Genomic DNA, 17,884 nt, shown 5'->3' on the forward strand with positions numbered 1-17,884 from the left:
TCATCTGCCAGAGCCTGTCTTCACATGCAGGAGAAGCCCCGAACTCACCGAGGGTTTGAGACCCATTGACTACCCTCAACTGGTTTAGCCAGCCAGTCGAAGCCATTTCCCAGCTTCGAGGAGCCACAGGTGAGCACCAACTGCAGGGTGGGGACCAAAGATGGACAAGCTACCCCAGAAGTAGCGGGTACCCCCACCAGAAGTACTACCCCCTCACTCTAAAACCCCATTCACCCCAAGCTGCCCAATCAGCGGCGGAGGAAGCCTCTTGGGCACCCATGGTGGTGCGCCCAGGGGCGATGCGAGCCATCAATAGGGGCAGGGCGCACCACGGGGCCTCCAGAGTCTGCCTGCCTCCTCCCACTCAGCCGCCCTGGAGGGGGGAAGGCAGCAGGTGGACCGTTTGGGCAGCTTGCGTGTGCCCAAGCCACAGTGTCTCTACCAGGAGAGATGTGTGGCTCAGGCCTGCTGCAGGCCCTGCAGTGAGTGCCGCCCGGCGTTTTGTCACCCCCCTGAGTGGCAACACCTGGGGCAGCCAGCACCCCACCCCTTCCTCTGCCCCTGTGCCCAGTAGAGGCTGTTCTAAAGCATTCCAACTAAGTGATGAGCTATAAACTACCTGCAAGACTTGTCTAAAGTCTTGCAAACAAAGGTTGTGCAAGATCTATCTCCCTATCTGAAGAACAAAGCAGGGTAGTAGTATCTGCCAGACATCAGGCTAATTTATAGCCACTGTCTTCTACCCACCCAGACCCATGACGAAACCGGTGATTAGCGTAAGAGAAGCTACGGATGGGTCCCCTTCCGCCTGGCCCAGCACAGCTGAATCCCCTGCGGCACTCAGGAAAAAACAAGGAGATGGATATCCATGCTATTGCTTTTATTGCATAGTTTTTTGGAGTTTTATTTTTATTTATTTCATTTTAAACATTTATCTCGTTGACAGGCAACACACAGGAGGCAGTTGCAGACATAAAGGTTAACCAGTACAGCACTTCAGACAGACATATAAACAACCCAAACCAAGGCTGCATTTCTCCAGTCAAAGATGCTATGGGCTGCAGCACCCACAGGACATGGGACCTTGGAGGGAGGAAGATGAGGAAAAGTGCAATGAGCTTGGAATGGACACAGTCACAGATCTGACGCACACACAAAAACCCACAAGGTTGATGGGGCTCACAGGCAAGGCTGAACATTGTTCCCAGGCCAGATCACCACCCCAATTTCTACACTGCAGCCTAAATGATATTAAAATACGCTGACATTTATGCAGCAGTGTTTAGATTTGTGGAGAGGAGGCCAGGAGGGAGGGCAGCTGCAGGGTCAATAAGACAGGGCAATGCTCCACCCCTATCCTATTAAACTGCCTACACATCTTTTTTTGTAGCAGCTTGAAGATGTAGACAGCAAATAGTCAAAGGACAGGCCTGTATCTCGAGCCAAAAAAACCTGTTGAGAATAAACAAGCTTTGCTGGTCAACACAGAGCTCTCGCACTGAGCTCAAGCATTAACATTTGCAACTTGGTTTATACGGAAACCATTGGCTATTTTGGATCAAAATGAGGCGTTTTTAAAAGAAGAGAGATAATTTCGGCAGCAGCTTACAAGCTTCGTGCCCTGACAGTCTGTTATAGGCAAGTCAGTCCATTTCCCATGTCACAGGGGGCTGGAGTCCCCAAAACTACAGTTCCCATCATGCTTTGTGCTCGCAAAGATGAGGACTCCAGCAGCAGCTTGGGCACCACCTGCTCGTTCCATTGTTGCTGCCATGATCTTCTGTTCCCCTCAAAGATTGCCAAGTGTGCTGTTATCCGGCAAGTGCATTTGGCCACATTTATAACACACTCTTAGACACGCTTACACAGAAGTAAGCCCCATTTAACCCCAACGGGCCTTGCTTCTGGGTAAGTGGATATAGGCCTGCAGTTGCCCCCCCCCACTTTCATTTAGATCCTGCCTTCATCCAAAGAATCATAGAATTGTAGAGTTAGAAGGGAACCTGAGGATCATCTAGTCCAACCCCCTGCAAATGCAGGAATATGCAACTGTCCCATACGGGGATCAAACCTGCAACCTTGGCATTATCAGCACCATGCAGTCATATGTGGGAGTCTCCAGCTGATCTCCCTTCCAAGTAGTGACCCCCAAGGCTGGCTGCTGCCTCACATTCCTTCAGAACATGCAGTGGGCCCCTCCCCTAATTAGTTAATCCCACCTTTCCTCTAATTATTTTCGGATAGTGTATATATTATGGTCCCTCCCTACTTTTTTATTCTCACAACCACCCTCTAAAGTAGCTAAGGCTGAGAGCAGGCCATCAGGCAAAGATCACAGAACTTGAGTGGGGATTTCAGAGTGATTCTCCCCAATACAAATCTGACCCACTAACTCCTACATCATACTGGTCCCTTTTATCAGGAACCTTTCAATAGGTTAGAATTAGCTGTGTTAACATTTTGCGCAGCAAAGAGTTCTGTGTTGCAAAGGGCACGGCTATCCATCAGAACTCGCTTTCTACAACTTCTTTTAAATGAGTTACGTAAGCTTCCACCCCACAAATGAAACTGACTCAAGCCACAGTGTGAGGAGGTGGCTGAATATTGTTTGTTAAGATGCAAACCTCCTTCACAGAACCCCAGTCCCTGAGTTTCCTGGCCAGGAGCCATGACAGCTCGACTGGTTACAAACTGATTTAGGAGAATACGTCTTCAGACATGCTTCTACCCCTTCACCAACTTCAGGCCTTGCACTAAAAAAGAAATAAATCTCCAAAACCATTCGCCATATTTGCCTGTGTTCAAAAACGTTTCTCCGCTATCACAAGGGACTAGAACCTTGGTTGTTTAACAACAGCAGTGCTAGAAATCTCAGCCAATTAAACATGCAGCAGGTCCCAGATTAAAAGACACAGTCTTGCCTGCCAGTTTATTTTCTCTGAGCTAAGCATTCTGGTGCAGACATGAAGATGTTAACAGTGAGGACGATGAGGTTGAGATGCGACAGGGGATGGGAAGAGCTGTAAGGCAACCTTGTAAACCTCTACCAAACACATGAGTAGGTCAGGGCGAGTTATTGACACCCCAGCACAGATCTAGGCATTAAAATTAAGAGCAGCGATTATACAGGCTCCAGAATAAATTAAGAGCAATAAGCAGCTGAATAATTTCTTCCTTGGCATAATTTGCATTCTATTCCCCAACATATATAAATACCAAGCTCGTATGCATTACTACTTTGAAGGAGGGGGGTGGTATCCTGTGTTCTTCCAGTGGATATATCTGATAACAATCTTTGATGGTTGCTAAGCGAGTGAGGGCAAACCTTGAGGGTTGCATGCCACTAAATTCTGCTCAGACTCGCTGAAATTTATGTCCATAATGGGTGTGCAACATTGGACACAACCCTGAATAGTGCTCCTCCAAGAATTCTGCACGCAAGCCCCGATCCCGAAAAAAACCAACTTATTTCCGCATTGCTGAACTTCCCTCCCACCAGTACAAAAAGTGTTTCTGAGGGGACAACAGAGTGTGGTGCCAAGTGCTGGAATTGACAGTCACCAGCTGAGGCCCATATCCCAGGAGGGGGATCCAGGGCTCTGCTCCTCCTCAGTGTCGCTGCTGTTCTCCCAACCCTCTCCAAGAGCACAACCAGTGACAGGAGCAAGAATAAGTGCCACCCTCCAGCTACATTGTCCTCCCCATTTCGGACAGTGGGGTTTGCGACAAGAAGGACACCCCCCCCCCCAAATGCGGGATCTGGAGCAGGCGCTGCGAGAGTGAACCGGATCTCCTCAGGGCGATTCTAAAGCTACTCTTCTTGATGCTGGAACAAGTCAAGTATTTAAAGCTACGGTAATCGAAGTTAAGACTGTGCAACGTTATAGGAAATATCTGTTTGTTTTTAAAGTGCAACAAGCAGCAAACAGAGAAGCGATGCTTCCCAAGACACTGCCTATGAGGTAAGCCACAAATAGAGTTGTATAATATACATTTAAAAGGGGTGTGGGGAAGGGGTGTGGGGAGAGAGGAGGCTCAGGCCCACGGAAGAAAGTGTTCCGCCTTGTAACCTGGCAGGCTGGGTGAGGGTTGTGGCCTGCTGCGTGCCTGAAGACATCTCCCGCTGCCTGTTTTTGCAGTCCCAGGCAAGCAGCAAAGTTTGGCGAGGGCCCTGGAAGTCCCACACAGGGCTGGCGAGCTGCAGGAGCTTGGTGGCTCTGCACAATTGTTATCTGGACAGTAGAAAACCCTCTCAAGAGACAATCGTTCCTTGCTTCGTGGCCCCGCTTAATACGACCGTGAGCCTACGCTTTCATGCACTGACACACACAGTTCTGTCGTCCTTTCCTCATCCCCCCCCCCCAAAAGCCAGATCTGTGGAAAGATCTACATAATTTAAAGCACATTAAATGCTCATAGCTTTCCCAAAAAATCATGGGAACTGTAGTCCGTCCCCCCAGAGCGCTACCGTTCCCGGCACCTTTAACAAACTGCAGTTCCATGGATTCTTGGAGGGGTGGGGGAGGCCATGTGCTGTGAATGTGTGTTGACGGTGCTTTAAAAGAATGGATCTGCCCTTTTCTGATCAACACTTCTTAGTGATGGATTCACCAGCTCCCACTAGCAACTTGTGGGAAATAGGGAGAGAGTGGGAAAAAGGCCATGCTAAAGTATTACTAATAAAATGCCTAGGAACGTTCACATGAACAAAGAAAATAAAAAATCTTGGTCCCTTCGATCGGCTTTCCTTTTCAAACAGCAGTCATTTAAGCCCACGCTAATGGCAGAGGATCCCAGAATTCCCCCCGTTTCCTCCTGAGTCGGCCTTACATGCCACCTAAACAACCACATAGCAACTGCCACAGAGGGTCTTTTTCCCAGAGAGGAAGCTCCCCTCCTTGCTGTGGCAGGCAGAGGTCTCTGTGTTGCCTCCCAACAGTGTCATTCATATGCTCCGATTACAGGGATCAAAATGACAGCCTGGCTCTCAGGAGGTTTCTGTGAGATGGAAACTTTGCAGGATGGCCTTTCCTTTGTAAAAAAAACCTGCTCTCCCCCACACATGCACTTCTCTGGCTACATTCAGAGTGAAGACAAAAACCAGCAGCTAAAGAACGTAAAAACTGCTTGTTAACCTAACGGGACCGTGAGCAGTCGTGTTAACAAAGAGCAGCCAATGGCCCAAGTCCAGGCCTACCTAGGCCACATTCACACCTTACATTTAAAACACCACCACACCGCTTTAAACAACCATGGCTTGCCCCAAAGAATTCTGGGAGCTGTAGTGTGAGCCTTGTTAGGCCATCCCTATTCCCCTCAGAGTTTAAAATTCCCAGAATGGTTTAAGGATCAATCCCCTCCCCCCCCCCCCAACACCTCTCAGCACCCTTAACAAACTACATGTCCCAGAAGTCTTTGGCGGAAAGCCGCAACTGTTTAAATTGGTTTCGTGGTGCTTTCAATGCATGGCGTTGATGTGTCCACTGCAGGGAGGAATCTCATTTCCACCTTTCATTGCAAAGTGTTTTTTCCCCAGATGCAAATGGTGTCCCACAGTGGCTAAAGAGATGCCTGTGGAAAGCCCACAGACAGGACATGAGCACAACCGCACTCTCTCACTCATGCTCCCCAGCAGCCAGGATTCAGAGGCTTGGATACTGGAGGCATCGTGAGGAAGAGCCAACAATGGCCTTATCCTCTGCGAATCTTTCTAACCGCCTTTTAAAACAGTCACGCTTAACAATGTACTCTGCGAAGAGAAAAGACAGAACAAAGGAAGTAGTGTGGGACTTTCAGCAAATTAGGAACCCTATTATGTTTTGCTCCAGTGCTGGCCTAGATGTCAACCCACTAGGTCGACTTTTGATATACAGGCTTTCTCCCATGAGGAAGTGGGGGAAAGTTTTGCCGGTGGAATTTGCCAACTTAAATCTCCTGATTCGACATCTCTTAAGAGACACAGACAAATACATGTATGGTGAACATCATTTCATATACGCACACACACACATATCCATTACAGTATTGGATCATTTTAATTGCTTGTTAACCCCCACATAGTGGGGAGAAAAGAATAATAACAAACCGCCCTACCAAAGTTAAGCCCCCACCCGTGAGAAGAAGAAAAAATTCCAGTTACATTCATCAAGTTTATTCCTAGAGAGAGCCAGATTCGGAGGTCATTAGTGCAGGGGTTGGGGGTCAGCCCCATCCCCTTTCACTACACCTCCGGCTGGCTAGAAAGGAGCCATAGAAGGCTGTCGAGAAAGTGGTCCCTTCCTTGCCCTAAATGTCCTTGGTCGCCCTCTGAAGAAGAGGTGGCCGAAGAACCAAACACAACTCTGAAGAAAGATGGCAGATCTCCCTTCCCAGGGTAGACAAAGAGAGGAGGGGAAACGGCTGCCTTCGGTTCTGTTAAGGGTTTAAGAGGGGGCGGTGGTGTCAAATAGAAGTTAGTGTTTTGTGGGCTGCCTCTTACATTCAACTCCCTGCTACAGTGGTCTCACTGCTTTCACACACCCCCCCACCCTGCTTCCACCCCGGCTGAGCAGACCGTACAAAGACGAGGAGCAGCAAGCAAGGCTTAGTGTTCTCTAAGTGGCTTCTTGTGAACCACAGGCAAAAGGGGGCTGCAAGTTCGGGAAGAGAGGGTGGCCTCAAAGGGGTCAGGGGGCTCCCATTTAGCAGGAGAGAGGTGTGTGATTCAGCAGAAGACACAAAAAGAGTGGAGAGAGAGAACAACACTAGAAATTGGGACATGACTCTTGGTCCCACGGCTTGAAGGAAAGTTGGTGTGGAACGTGCATTTCCCCAGTCCACTCAGTGCCCCACTCATCTCTACAACCCACACCAGTATCTCTCTCCCCATCACTTCAGACATGGTCCTGAACCATGAGCTGCAAAGGGATGGGAGTCTTCAGTGTTGCTGCCCCAGACTGGCAAGCAGGGTGGTGCAGAGGTGTCCCCCGTCTCTGGGACAAGTGGTTGGAAAAGTGGAATAGAAGGGCCTCCCCAAAAAGGAACAAGGTGGAGAGGATGGTGGGTCCTTGTAGGGGAGGAAAGGCTACATCACTTCTCGACCCAAACCACACCAAGGGTCCTGTAGCCAAGCTGCTCCTTCTTGATGGGAGATGCAAAACAGGCTGGCAAAACCAGGCCTATGCAGGTGGGTGAGGAAGGAAGGAGGAGGTCAACATTCAAAAGGTTGCATGGACAGCAGCAGAGGATCATGGGGAGTGGGCAAGACTTGCCACCCAAAGGCTCATTAAAGGAATATATGGTATGTGTGTGCCAAGGCCTAGAAGAGCAGAGGGAGGTTTTAAGCAGCTTGCCATCTGGGTGGCTGGAGGGGGCACTGCAAGTCAGAACGCCCACCCGCTACCCACACAGACAGTACCCCCAATCCCAAGCCTCAGGGTCCCTCTTTGCAGCAAAGGGGCAGAAGAGAACGAAAGTTGCGTCAGATCTGCGAAGTGCTCCCGCATCCTGGGTCAGAACGCTGTGATCTTCACCTGGTTCACGCCGGTGATTAGATTGGCCACCGAGTGGTGGATCTGCCCCTGGATGGGGCCGTACTCCACCCTCTCTCCGTCAATGGTGAGGATGCCCTTGCGAGTGAGGGGCTCGATGCGGAAGGCCCGGACGGGAATGTGGATGAAGTGGGGGCACTCTATGTCAAAGTGAGTGCCCTTCTCCGTGGCCAAGAACAAGCGGATCAGGGCTGCCCGGGAGATGCCCGCCTTGATGTAGAAAAGGTGGATGAGGCCGTCGTTGAAGCAGGCAAAGGGCGCCATGAACAGGTCGGCTCCCAGGTGAGACTGGTAGATGGCCAGCACAGAGACAAAGTCCTCCTCCACTGTCACCCACGACTTGGGCACCGGCTGGTCCAGAGGCGCCAGGAACTCGTCTGGGGGGCCGTGCACCTGCCGGGGAGACAGCGAGACGCCAGGCGCGCTCATGGGCAGCCCGGCCTCCCTGCGGTCAGCCACGAGCTCCTCCGACAGGTTCTCGAAGCTGAAGCTGGAAGAGTGGAAGCTGGAGGAAGAGGGTGGGGAGCTGGGCGAGGGGGTGGGCTCGTCGGCAGGCTCCACCTCCTGGAAGCAGAGGGCGTGGCGTTCCTTGCACAGGCCCAGGTCAGAGACGGTGCGGTGGAGCGGCCCGTGCTGGAAGGGGAGGCTCCCGTTGGCCGCCATGGTGATGCTGCGCAAGATGGGGCGGTGGGCCGTGCCCTCCGGGGCGGGCAGGTAGGAGAGGCGCCCCCGGTAAGTGTTCAAGGAGGCCAGGCGGACCATCGTCCCCAAGGTGAAGCGAGCCGGGCCGATGTGCCGGAACTTCTCGCTCTCAATGTCCACGTCGGAGATGAAGCCCCAGGCCACGCTCAGGAAGGAGAAGGAACGGGAGCCCGACGCGGTTGTGACCGACACCAGGTCCAAGGGGGTCACCGCCCCGTGGCAAAGCAGGAGGGTGCAGTTTGTGAGCAGCTCCTGGCCCAAGGTCTGCTCAAACCTGCCCGACAGAGTGAGAAATGTGTCAGGGTTGGAGAAGCTCACTTGCACATGCAATCAAATGGTGAGAGGCTCCCAAGAGGGGGGGGGGACAAACACTGCCGCAATGTGGGGTGCAGAGGCTGCATTTGTCACGGGGCAACAGTAGCACTTACATTTCTGTTCAGCCGGCGAACAATAGCCACATGTGCAAAACGAGGAAGAAAGATATAAATAGCTCAGGGCCGTAATACCTCAAGAACCGCCTCTCTCCATATGAACCTACCTGGACCCTGCGAACATCCTCTGAGTTGGAGACACACTTTTTAGACATGCATCATTTTGTGACACAGTAATTCAGTTTTTCTAGCAAACTGGAGGTTAAATTAACCCCTTTCCAGCCCCGGAGGAGCGTGGGGAGGGTTTGTGCAACTCACCTACACACTGCAGCTGACACACTAGCATATTGCAACACAAAGTTTGGGAAGCTCTGTTATACACCTTTAGATGTCAGGCAAAAATGTTCCTCTTCATCCAGGCTGATTGACATCTGATGCCGTTTTAAATGTGTTGTGGAAGGGGGGGCGGGATATTGATTTGTTGTTCTTATTTTTACTATGCATTTGTGGTTTCTATATTGCAACTTTATGCTGTGAACCACCCCGAGATCCATGGATGAAGAGTGGTGTACAGAGGTACCTTGGAAGTCGATCTTGCAGCCAATCGGTAGCCACGGAAGCCCCATGGGACATTCGGCTTACAAAATAATGTTCGAAAACTGGAACACGCACTTCCAGTTCTCAATTGTTCGGGAGTTGGAATGTTCGATTTCCAAGGCGTTCGGGAGCCGAGGTACGACCGGACTAATATAAAGTGTCCCAGACACAAGTGTAGTTTGAATGCTGGACTACACCTGGGTAGACCCAGGTTCGAATCCACATCCATCCGAGAATCTCACTGGCTAACCTTAAACCAGTCCCTCTCCTTCAGCCTCAGCCTACACCTCACAGGGTTTGTTTGTTTGTTTATTATTAAATTTTTATTAAACTTTCATAACTCACAGGGTTTGTTTCGAGACTAAAAGGGAAAAATTTGTATCCTGCCTTAAACTTCTTGGAGGAACGGCAGGATGAAAGCACAATAAATAATGACCATGATTATGGTAATTAGTCCTCAGCATTGGCCAAGCTGCTGATGTAACTTGCTCCCTACCCTTGAAAATGCAAAATTACTTGCTCAAAATTACTGCAGCAAGTTGAACAGTCAGCTCTGAAACTGCAATCTGGCCTGGGAGCCCTGCCAACCAGTACCAGGTGAGTGGGAGCCTAATTAGCTGAAGAAGCAGCACTCTGTGTATGCTTGCAGGGATTCTTAAATGCATCACCTTCACATATCCAAAAGTAGAGATCAGGTCCGGCTGAAGATGGAGCCCCAAGTATAGCCTGCTCCCCTGCTTCCCAGAAGTGGTGTGGTGCAGAGCCCGTGTGGTGCAGTGGTTAATGTACAGTGGTACCTTGGGTTACATACGCTTCAGGTTACATACGCTTCAGGTTACAGACTCCACTAACCCAGAAATAGTACCTTGGGTTAAGAGCTTTGCTTCAGGATGAGAACAGAAATCGTGCTCCGGCGGCGCGGCGGCAGCAGGAGGCCCCATTAGCTAAAGTGGTGCTTCAGGTTAAGAACAGTTTCAGGTTAAGAACGGACCTCCGGTATGAATTAAGTACTTAACCCGAGGTACCACTGTACTGAAACTGGGAGTCCCGGGTTCAAATCCCTGCTCAGCCATAAAGCTCACTTGTATGACCTTGGGCCAGTCACTGCCTCTCAGCTTAAGCTGTGAGGATGAGAATTGTGTGCATGTCACCGTGAGCTCCTTGGAGGAAAAGGTGGGATAAAAATTGTACTAAATAATACAATCACTGCTGCGGTTTCTTTGTAGGAAAGCTTTCGTAGTGCAAACACAACCTAAAAGCAGCAATGTGAAGCAACTTTGGTAACAACAAATACAAATTTAAATATGCATTTTTTAAAAAAAAATAAGCAAGAAGATAGACAAAGAATATCCGTTAAGCTTTCCCACTTACCCAGCTCTGAAGTTTATGGCTGCAGCTACTGCATTTCCAGACCCACAAGGGAGAATACCAAGGGGCATTTTTATGGCTTCTTCCCAGTCCGGCCGTTCCATCAAGCCATTAATCACCTGGAAGGAAGGAAGGAAGAAGTAAGGAGGAGATAGGAAAGTATTCATAACCTACAATCCTAATAATGCAGGAAATGGGATGTGTTTTGGGGGGGGGGACACACCCAAGAACAGCAGTCTGCAAATTCACGATCCAAGAAACCCAAAATTCTCTCACTGAAGGAACTGGGAGAGCAAAGAAGCTTCTGTAAAGACAGCTGGACCTTCCGCTTTTGATCCATTCCAGCAAAGTGCCTTGTAAAGGGAGGGCTGGGGGGAATTCTAGGCCTGGTTCTCAGGGGAATTGCAGTTCCTGGGCCCTGGAAAGTCCCTGAAGATGACAAGTTCAAAACCCAAACAGGGGCACCAAAGCCTATCATGCATTTTCTTCACTGCTCTAATTTGCAAATGTCTGAGTCAGGCTTTTTTGATGCAGTGTTCAGCCTTGCCCTTGGACCCATGAGGTCTTGAAACTCTGAAGAAGAAGAAGAACTACTATGACTACACCAGGACATTCACACACATGCCCCAAAGCAGTGAAGTGGGTCTTATGTGCCACAGTTCTAAGGGAGAACAAAAGGGCAACTCAGGAGACAAGTAACAGGAATGGGCCCTAGTAAGTAGCCTAAGGGGAAGGTTCCAGGAGGCTGGAAGGCCAGTGCCTTGGCTAGCACTTTGTGAACAATACCTCATATAGAAGCCCATCTCCTGAAATGGATACAATGCCATCCCACTCAGCCAAGTTGATGTTCTGTACCAGCTCCCGGGCATGGTTCTGTCTCTCTGGGGCAGAAAAGGAATAAATAGCATACAGATTAGTAGCAATTCAAAGCCACACTCCCACCCGAAGAAACTGATTCAGTGGCTGACCACCAGGAGACGATTTTGACCTGTTCTGTATGCCTTGTCTACAAGTGAATGGAAACAGCAAACTGTTTGGGAGAAATTATTATTGCTGCTGCTGAAATTATATTTGCATGCATACGTGTGTGTGTGTGCGTGTGCATATGCATATACATACACATTATACAAATATAAACGCATGGGCATCACAATTTATTGCTGCCGTGATTGAAAGCTTTGAGGCCATACATTTAGAAGATGAATATACATTTAACTTTCTAGCATTTAACGCTAATGATTACTTAGGAGTTAAGAGCTATTTAAGTGCTCAAGAAGCTTTGCGTACCTTCTTTCAGTAATCTGGGATCATTACCCCCTTGTCACAGGCTGCTGTACAGAAGGACTGAGGCTGCTGTTTGCCTAGCAAGTTGGTGGCTGAGGCGACATTTGAACCAGGGACTTATGGCTCACAGGTTCTATGGCTCTTGCCTAGCCACCGCCACCACCACTACTACTGCTGTTTTTTGTTTAAACAAAAGTAAGGTAAAGATAAAGGGACCCTTGACCATTAGGTACAGTCGTGGCCGACTCTGGGGTTGCGGCGCTCATCTTGCTTTACTGGCCGAGGGAGTCGGCGTACAGCTTCTGGGTCATGTGGCCAGCATGACTAAGCCGCTTCTGGCGAACCAGAGCAGCACACGGAAACGCCGTTTACCTTCCCGCCGGAAGTGCACCTATTTACTTGCACTTTGACGTGCTTTCAAACTGCTAGGTTGGCAGGAGTAAACAAAAGTATCTGTTCCCAAATATTGTTGTGTTCCCATTTTTAACTGAGTTTCACTTAAGAGCAGCCCTGCTAGTTCGGTAAAAAAAGAGCCCCACAACAAATGCATGACGGATGACAGCAACCCTCCTTTTCTGTAGATCCCCCGTTGTCTTATATTCAAAGATGGACTGCCCCTAAACACGCTGGCTCCATTGAGCTAGTATGGCTCAGAGTCACCAGTAAGAACCAGCCTCCTCCAATTTGTCTACCCCCCCCCCAACTCCACTTTTGAATCCATCTACAGGCTGTGTTTCCTCTCCCCACATCCACAGGAAGCACTGAGGGCCACCAAGCTAGATGGCTTTGAAACAATTAGACATATTCATGGCCACGCTCTGTGTGTTCTTACCCCCCACGGCATCCATTCCCCTTGCCCCTTGAAGGCCACCTTCCGTCTGCTGCCACCTCACCTGTCTGGATCAAGTTGAAGCCGATGTCCGCCTCCGTGATCATGGGGAGGATGTGATTCTGGCACCACTGCAGGGCATTGCCCTTGCCTCCAAAGGGGTTCAGCAGCAGGAGCAGGCGACGGGGACGGGGCAGGAGGCTGCGGCTGATCTCTGGTTTGAGGGGAGAGAAGAGGGTGACCAAATCAGGTGTTGCATTTCCCCTGTTGGAGCTGCATCTGCAAGCTGGTGCAAAACGAGAAGCTGCCCGCGCGGTGAAGCTGAGCTTATTATTATTATTATCAAGGCACCAAGGACCAGCTTCACACATTACTACAGATCTGGGGAACTTCTGACCCTCCTGATAATGTTCAACTCCACTTCCCATCGGCTCTGACCATTGGCTGCACTGTCTGGGGCAATAAGAGTCCAGTCCCATGGGAGGGGGCTGGCTCCTCAAGGACCGCCTCTCTCCATATGAACCTACCTGGCCCTTGCAAACATCCTGTGAGGCCTTCTTCGTGTGCCTCCTCCACGAGAGGTCTGGAGGGGGCCAACACGAGAATGGGCCTTTTTTGCAGTGGCTCCCCCTCTGTGGAATGCTCTCCTCAGAGAAGCAAACCTGGTGCCTTCATTATACAACATTAGGCACTAGATGAAAACATTTCCCTTCAACCAGGCCTTTGGCTGATTGACATCTAATGCCCTTTTAAGTGTGTTGTGGAAGGGGGGGGATTATTGAGTTGTCTTTGTTTATATGTCTTTTGTGTTTTTTATATTGTAGTTTTAGGTTGTGAGATCTACAGGTATAGGGCGGTATACAAATTTAATAAATAAAAATAAGTAAATATCTGCATGACACATTTGACAGATACGTGACACTGCAAGACATTCACACAGCAAGTGTGCATTCCCACGAGACATGGGTAGCTGGGAGTTCATGCCCTAACAATGTACAGTAGTACCTTGGAAGTCGAATGGAATCTGTTCCGGAAGTCCATTTGACTTCCAAAACGTTTGGAAACCAAAGCGCGGCTTCTAATTGGCTGCAGGAAGCTCCTGCAGGCAATCGGAAGCCGTGGAATCCCCATCAGACGTTCGGATTCCAAAGAATGTTCGCAAACCGGAACACTCACTTCTGGGTTTGCGGTGTTCAGGAACCAAAACATCCGAGTACCAAGACGTTCGGGATCCAAGGTACGATTGTACATCAGAGGCAAATGCCCAAACTGTGGTCATTGCTAGCTTTCACCTGTGGGGGCTTGCTGATCCCAGATGCCTGCTGTGAATGCCTGGAAAACTAAAGTGGAAATCTGATCAAAGAAATCTAGTCAATAAATTATACCAAGTCTGAACTGATTCTGTCTACCTGGATGAATAAAACAATAGTTCTGAAGATGCTTTCTTTGTTTTGATAGTTGATCTATGTAATTGTCTGAGAAGAAGCAAGCCTTCCTTGGTGCAAGAGAAGAGGGAAATGCTTCTCCTGCAATGGCACAGCCTCCACCCATGATTTTTCCATAAGCACTTGTAGTAAAAAATGGTTTTCTCAAGCCAGTGTCACAGAGGTGTTTAGCGTGCTGGAAAGACCCAGGTTCAAATCCTCACTCGGCCATGAAATTGACCATGTAACGTTGAGCAAGTCACTCCCACTCCATCTCACCTTACTTCACAGGGTTGGTGTGAACATTAAATGGAGGTGAAGAAGTACAAGGCCCTTGGAGGAAGGGCAAGATGAAAATGTCGTCAAAGTAAGCACATAAAAAAATCACCTTTTCATAAGGCATTCTCCACCCTGCTGAGTTAAACCAGCCATCTTGTGTGTCTAAAGGACCTTAGGTCTGTTCTTTCCCTCTGTTTATTCAAAGTGATGTCTTTTTAACTTTATTTTTTATTCAAGTTCTTACAAAGGAATAAAGAATTCTTTAAAAACCATGTTTTTAAAAGGCTGGCTGACCTTGTTTCCAAACCTGCTGACACTTGAGCCTGATCAACAGATTTATTTATTTTTAATATCTACTAATGTAGAACATTTAATCTGCTAAACAGTGTAGCCCCAGTGAGCACCACAAGAGAAACAAGGGTGGATGCTGACATTCACACAAATACCATTTCCAGTTTTCATGGGTGGGGCTGAAAGCGTTCATGTATTCTTAGACATTAACCGGCAATCCCAGACACATTTTCTGTTCATCACTGGGATGTACAACGTTCACTGTGACACACACACACCCTGGAAAGCTCATATTTGCAGTGGCCTCTAGTTTAAAGTCACTTGTTTCTACAGTGACTTCTTATGGTGCTGCAATATCCAGCTGACTCTGGGGAGAGAGCTACCACTTAGACCACAAACAGATTTTCAGGAGAGTTAAAGGTGATACTGAGAGCCATCATTTCCTGGGGGTTTCATTCATGTATGTGCTTTTTTCAAAAACCGTGGTCTCACCTTTGCTAGCCTTTACAGGGCATCAAAAACCCAGAAATAATGTTTAACCACAAATAGTGTAATTGAGACAGAAATTAAAACTGTGTTTGCTCACCATGACTAATGATAGCTGCCATGCCACCTTTAGCTTTCAGGGCGGGGGAAGTATCACTCCTCCTCATCCTTATATAGGTGCCTTATATAGGTTGCTTGTCTTTTTAAAGCCATTCCTTACAAGAGTATCAACCCTCGCTAACCTGCACACCCAGCGCCTTCCTCTCAGCCAAGCCACACCATACATTTAAAGCAAAGAAACTGTAGCTCATCCCTCAGAGAACTAGAATTCCTAGAACCCTTTTAACTAAACGACAAAGTCTGGCTGAGAAGAAGGTAGCAGGCTGGCTTTGGCTCCAGGGCTGCAATGCTGTGGCAGGGGGGAAAACAACCCCGCAAGTCCCAGGATTCTCTGGGGGAAACCATGTGTTTTTAAAAGCATGGTGTAGCTCTATAGTCTCCGCTGGAATCATCTCGAAATGCTGACTGTTCCTGGCATGAGGCTGTGACCTAGAAATGGGAATCCCCACCACTAGACTTCCCGCTAGTTTTCCAAGGGCAAAAACACATGAGATAAAAAAGCACCCAGGCAGACAGGAAGCCTTAATAACTAAGGAAGGAAGCTCTGCAGCCTGAGGCTCCAAAATAACTAATGCATCTTGGAAGGCAGATACTAATTTGGAAATACCCACAGAGCATAACTGGTTATGCCGAGTGGGAGGCCAAACGCTCTCTGGGCTGTACCTAAAATGAAGGTGGCACTTCGCTGTGCTGCCAAGGTCGCGGCCAGTTGCATTCAGTGGCGCAAGGCTTTCATAAGACTTTCAGGTACCTTGAACTCCTTTCATAATTCTGGAGGGAACACCCAACGAGCAGAACTTGTGCCCATTTCAATACAAAGAGGATCAAGATGAACTTTAAAGAGATGTAGAGATAGAGCATTCATCCTCAGGGTATCCCTCCGAGCCAAACTTCAAAATTTTAGGATACTTTGGGGGGGGGAGGCATTAGGGGTCAAAACAGCGAGAGGCAATTTAAACATTGCAGGGGGTTGGGCTGGATGACCTCAGGGTCCCCTCCAAGTCTACAATTCTATGATTCTCTACAATTTCCTCCCTGTTGTAATAGTTTTGTTGCTGACAGGGGGAGCAGAGAAGAGAGTTAAATCCTCCCTCAGTGCCTTCTCTGATTCCATTTAATATCCACCCTCCCCCACCCAACCAGGAATTTGCATTTTTAAAAACTGTCATCTTACATATAAAGAATATAAGGGACTGGAGCTCCCCCCCCCCCTTTTTTTTTAAGCCTCTGGGTCCAGGGAGGACCTCTTTAAGAGGTGGGCATAACTCACTCCTGAAGCGAGGCATCACCCACTTCACTGACCCTTTTCACTAGCCACAATGGGCAGGTAAATCTAGAATATGTAAAATATGTGGACTGCAGATGAAGGGTTTTGTGCGTGGCCAACCTTTGTGACAAATAAAAACATGTTTAATGGAAAACAATAGTCAGAGATATGGAAAACAAGTCCTACAAGGAAAGGCTGAAGAGCACGTTTAACCTGAAGATAAGAAGGCTAAGGGGACTCATAATAAGACAGAAAAATTTGTTCTCTGAGGGCCCAAAGGTCAGGACTAGCTCTCATAAGGTAAAACAGCATTCCTGAATCTGGCGTCGTTAGACTCCAACTCCCATCAGCCCCAGCCAGCGCAGCCTGTGGTAAAGGATTATGGGAGCTGTAGTCCAACACCACCAGAGGCCTATATGCCCCCAAGTGAGACAGGCCACAGGGAGAAAAATGCTTCACAAGAAATGATAGCAGCAACTTTGTTCCCCTTCCTTCTTGTGTTGAGGGCAGAGTATGCATACAGGTATCCAGTTTTATGAGAAAACAGTGGGAAAGGCACGTGCAGGAGATACCCATGGGAATGTTTTGCCCCGAGAATGAATGCAATCTGCGAGGAGCCTTTGCTGATGAAGAGGCAGGGCTGTGCAAACAGGAACTTGGCTCCGTCCTCAGTGGCTCCCACGGGGTTCTGGGGAATGAAACGAAAAGCCGCCTGCACTGCAATCTGGGACACGGATGAAAGAGCGCATAATTTGCGTGGCACATGAGGGAGATCAGGACTGCTTAGGGTAATGAGAGCCGAGGTTGCACAGATAGATGTGCCATCTCCGAGTGCCTTCTGGCGGTTCCCTCACTGCAAGAAGTGAAGTTGTAGGGAACGAGGTAGAGGGCCTTCTCAGTAGTGGCGCCCTCCCGGTGGAGCGCCCTCCCATCAGATGTCAAGGAGGTAAACAACTACTACACAACTTCCTGTATTGGGAAGTTTTTAAATGTGCGGTGCTTTGCTGTGTTTTTATTACATTGTAAGCCGCCCAGGAGTGGCTGGGGCAACCTAGTCAGATGGGCAGGCTATAAGTAATATATTATTATTAATGCATTATTATTATTATTAAGGCCAGGAAAGCTACCATCTCTACAATCCAGGCTGAGGAAGGATGGAGAGTTCGGCCACCCCTGCCACTACATTACCATGCTTGGGGTGTTGCAGGAAGGGACTGTTCTCCTTTAAGAGCAGACTCGCTTTCTACACTGGGCACAGAGGAGTGCTCTGGCTCTCCTTTGCCGGCCCACCTGCTGCGCCACCAGGGCAGGGCTTGGGGGTTCAAGACCCAGGGGGC

The 17,884-nt window shown here is 48.9% G+C and overlaps 1 protein-coding gene across 4 annotated transcripts in view; it reads right to left on the reverse strand.

Annotated features, from left to right (window-relative positions):
- Nucleotides 1-865: 865 nt before the first annotated feature.
- The window catches only part of SPHK2 (sphingosine kinase 2), a 28,843-nt gene continuing 11,824 nt past the window's right edge, over nt 866-17,884 (reverse strand). For all 4 annotated transcript variants that reach the window (XM_028704050.2, XM_028704049.2, XM_028704047.2 and 1 more), the window contains 4 exons: nt 12,745-12,894; nt 11,354-11,448; nt 10,571-10,686; nt 866-8,505 (listed from right to left, as the gene is read on the reverse strand). In XM_028704050.2, the coding sequence (XP_028559883.2) occupies nt 7,491-8,505; nt 10,571-10,686; nt 11,354-11,448; nt 12,745-12,894 (1,376 nt within the window). In that variant the 3' untranslated portion in view covers nt 866-7,490. The remainder of the gene's footprint in view (nt 8,506-10,570; nt 10,687-11,353; nt 11,449-12,744; nt 12,895-17,884) is intronic.

Source organism: Podarcis muralis, chromosome 13, assembly GCF_964188315.1.
Source record: "Podarcis muralis chromosome 13, rPodMur119.hap1.1, whole genome shotgun sequence".
NCBI classification, from domain to species: Eukaryota; Metazoa; Chordata; class Lepidosauria; order Squamata; family Lacertidae; genus Podarcis; species Podarcis muralis.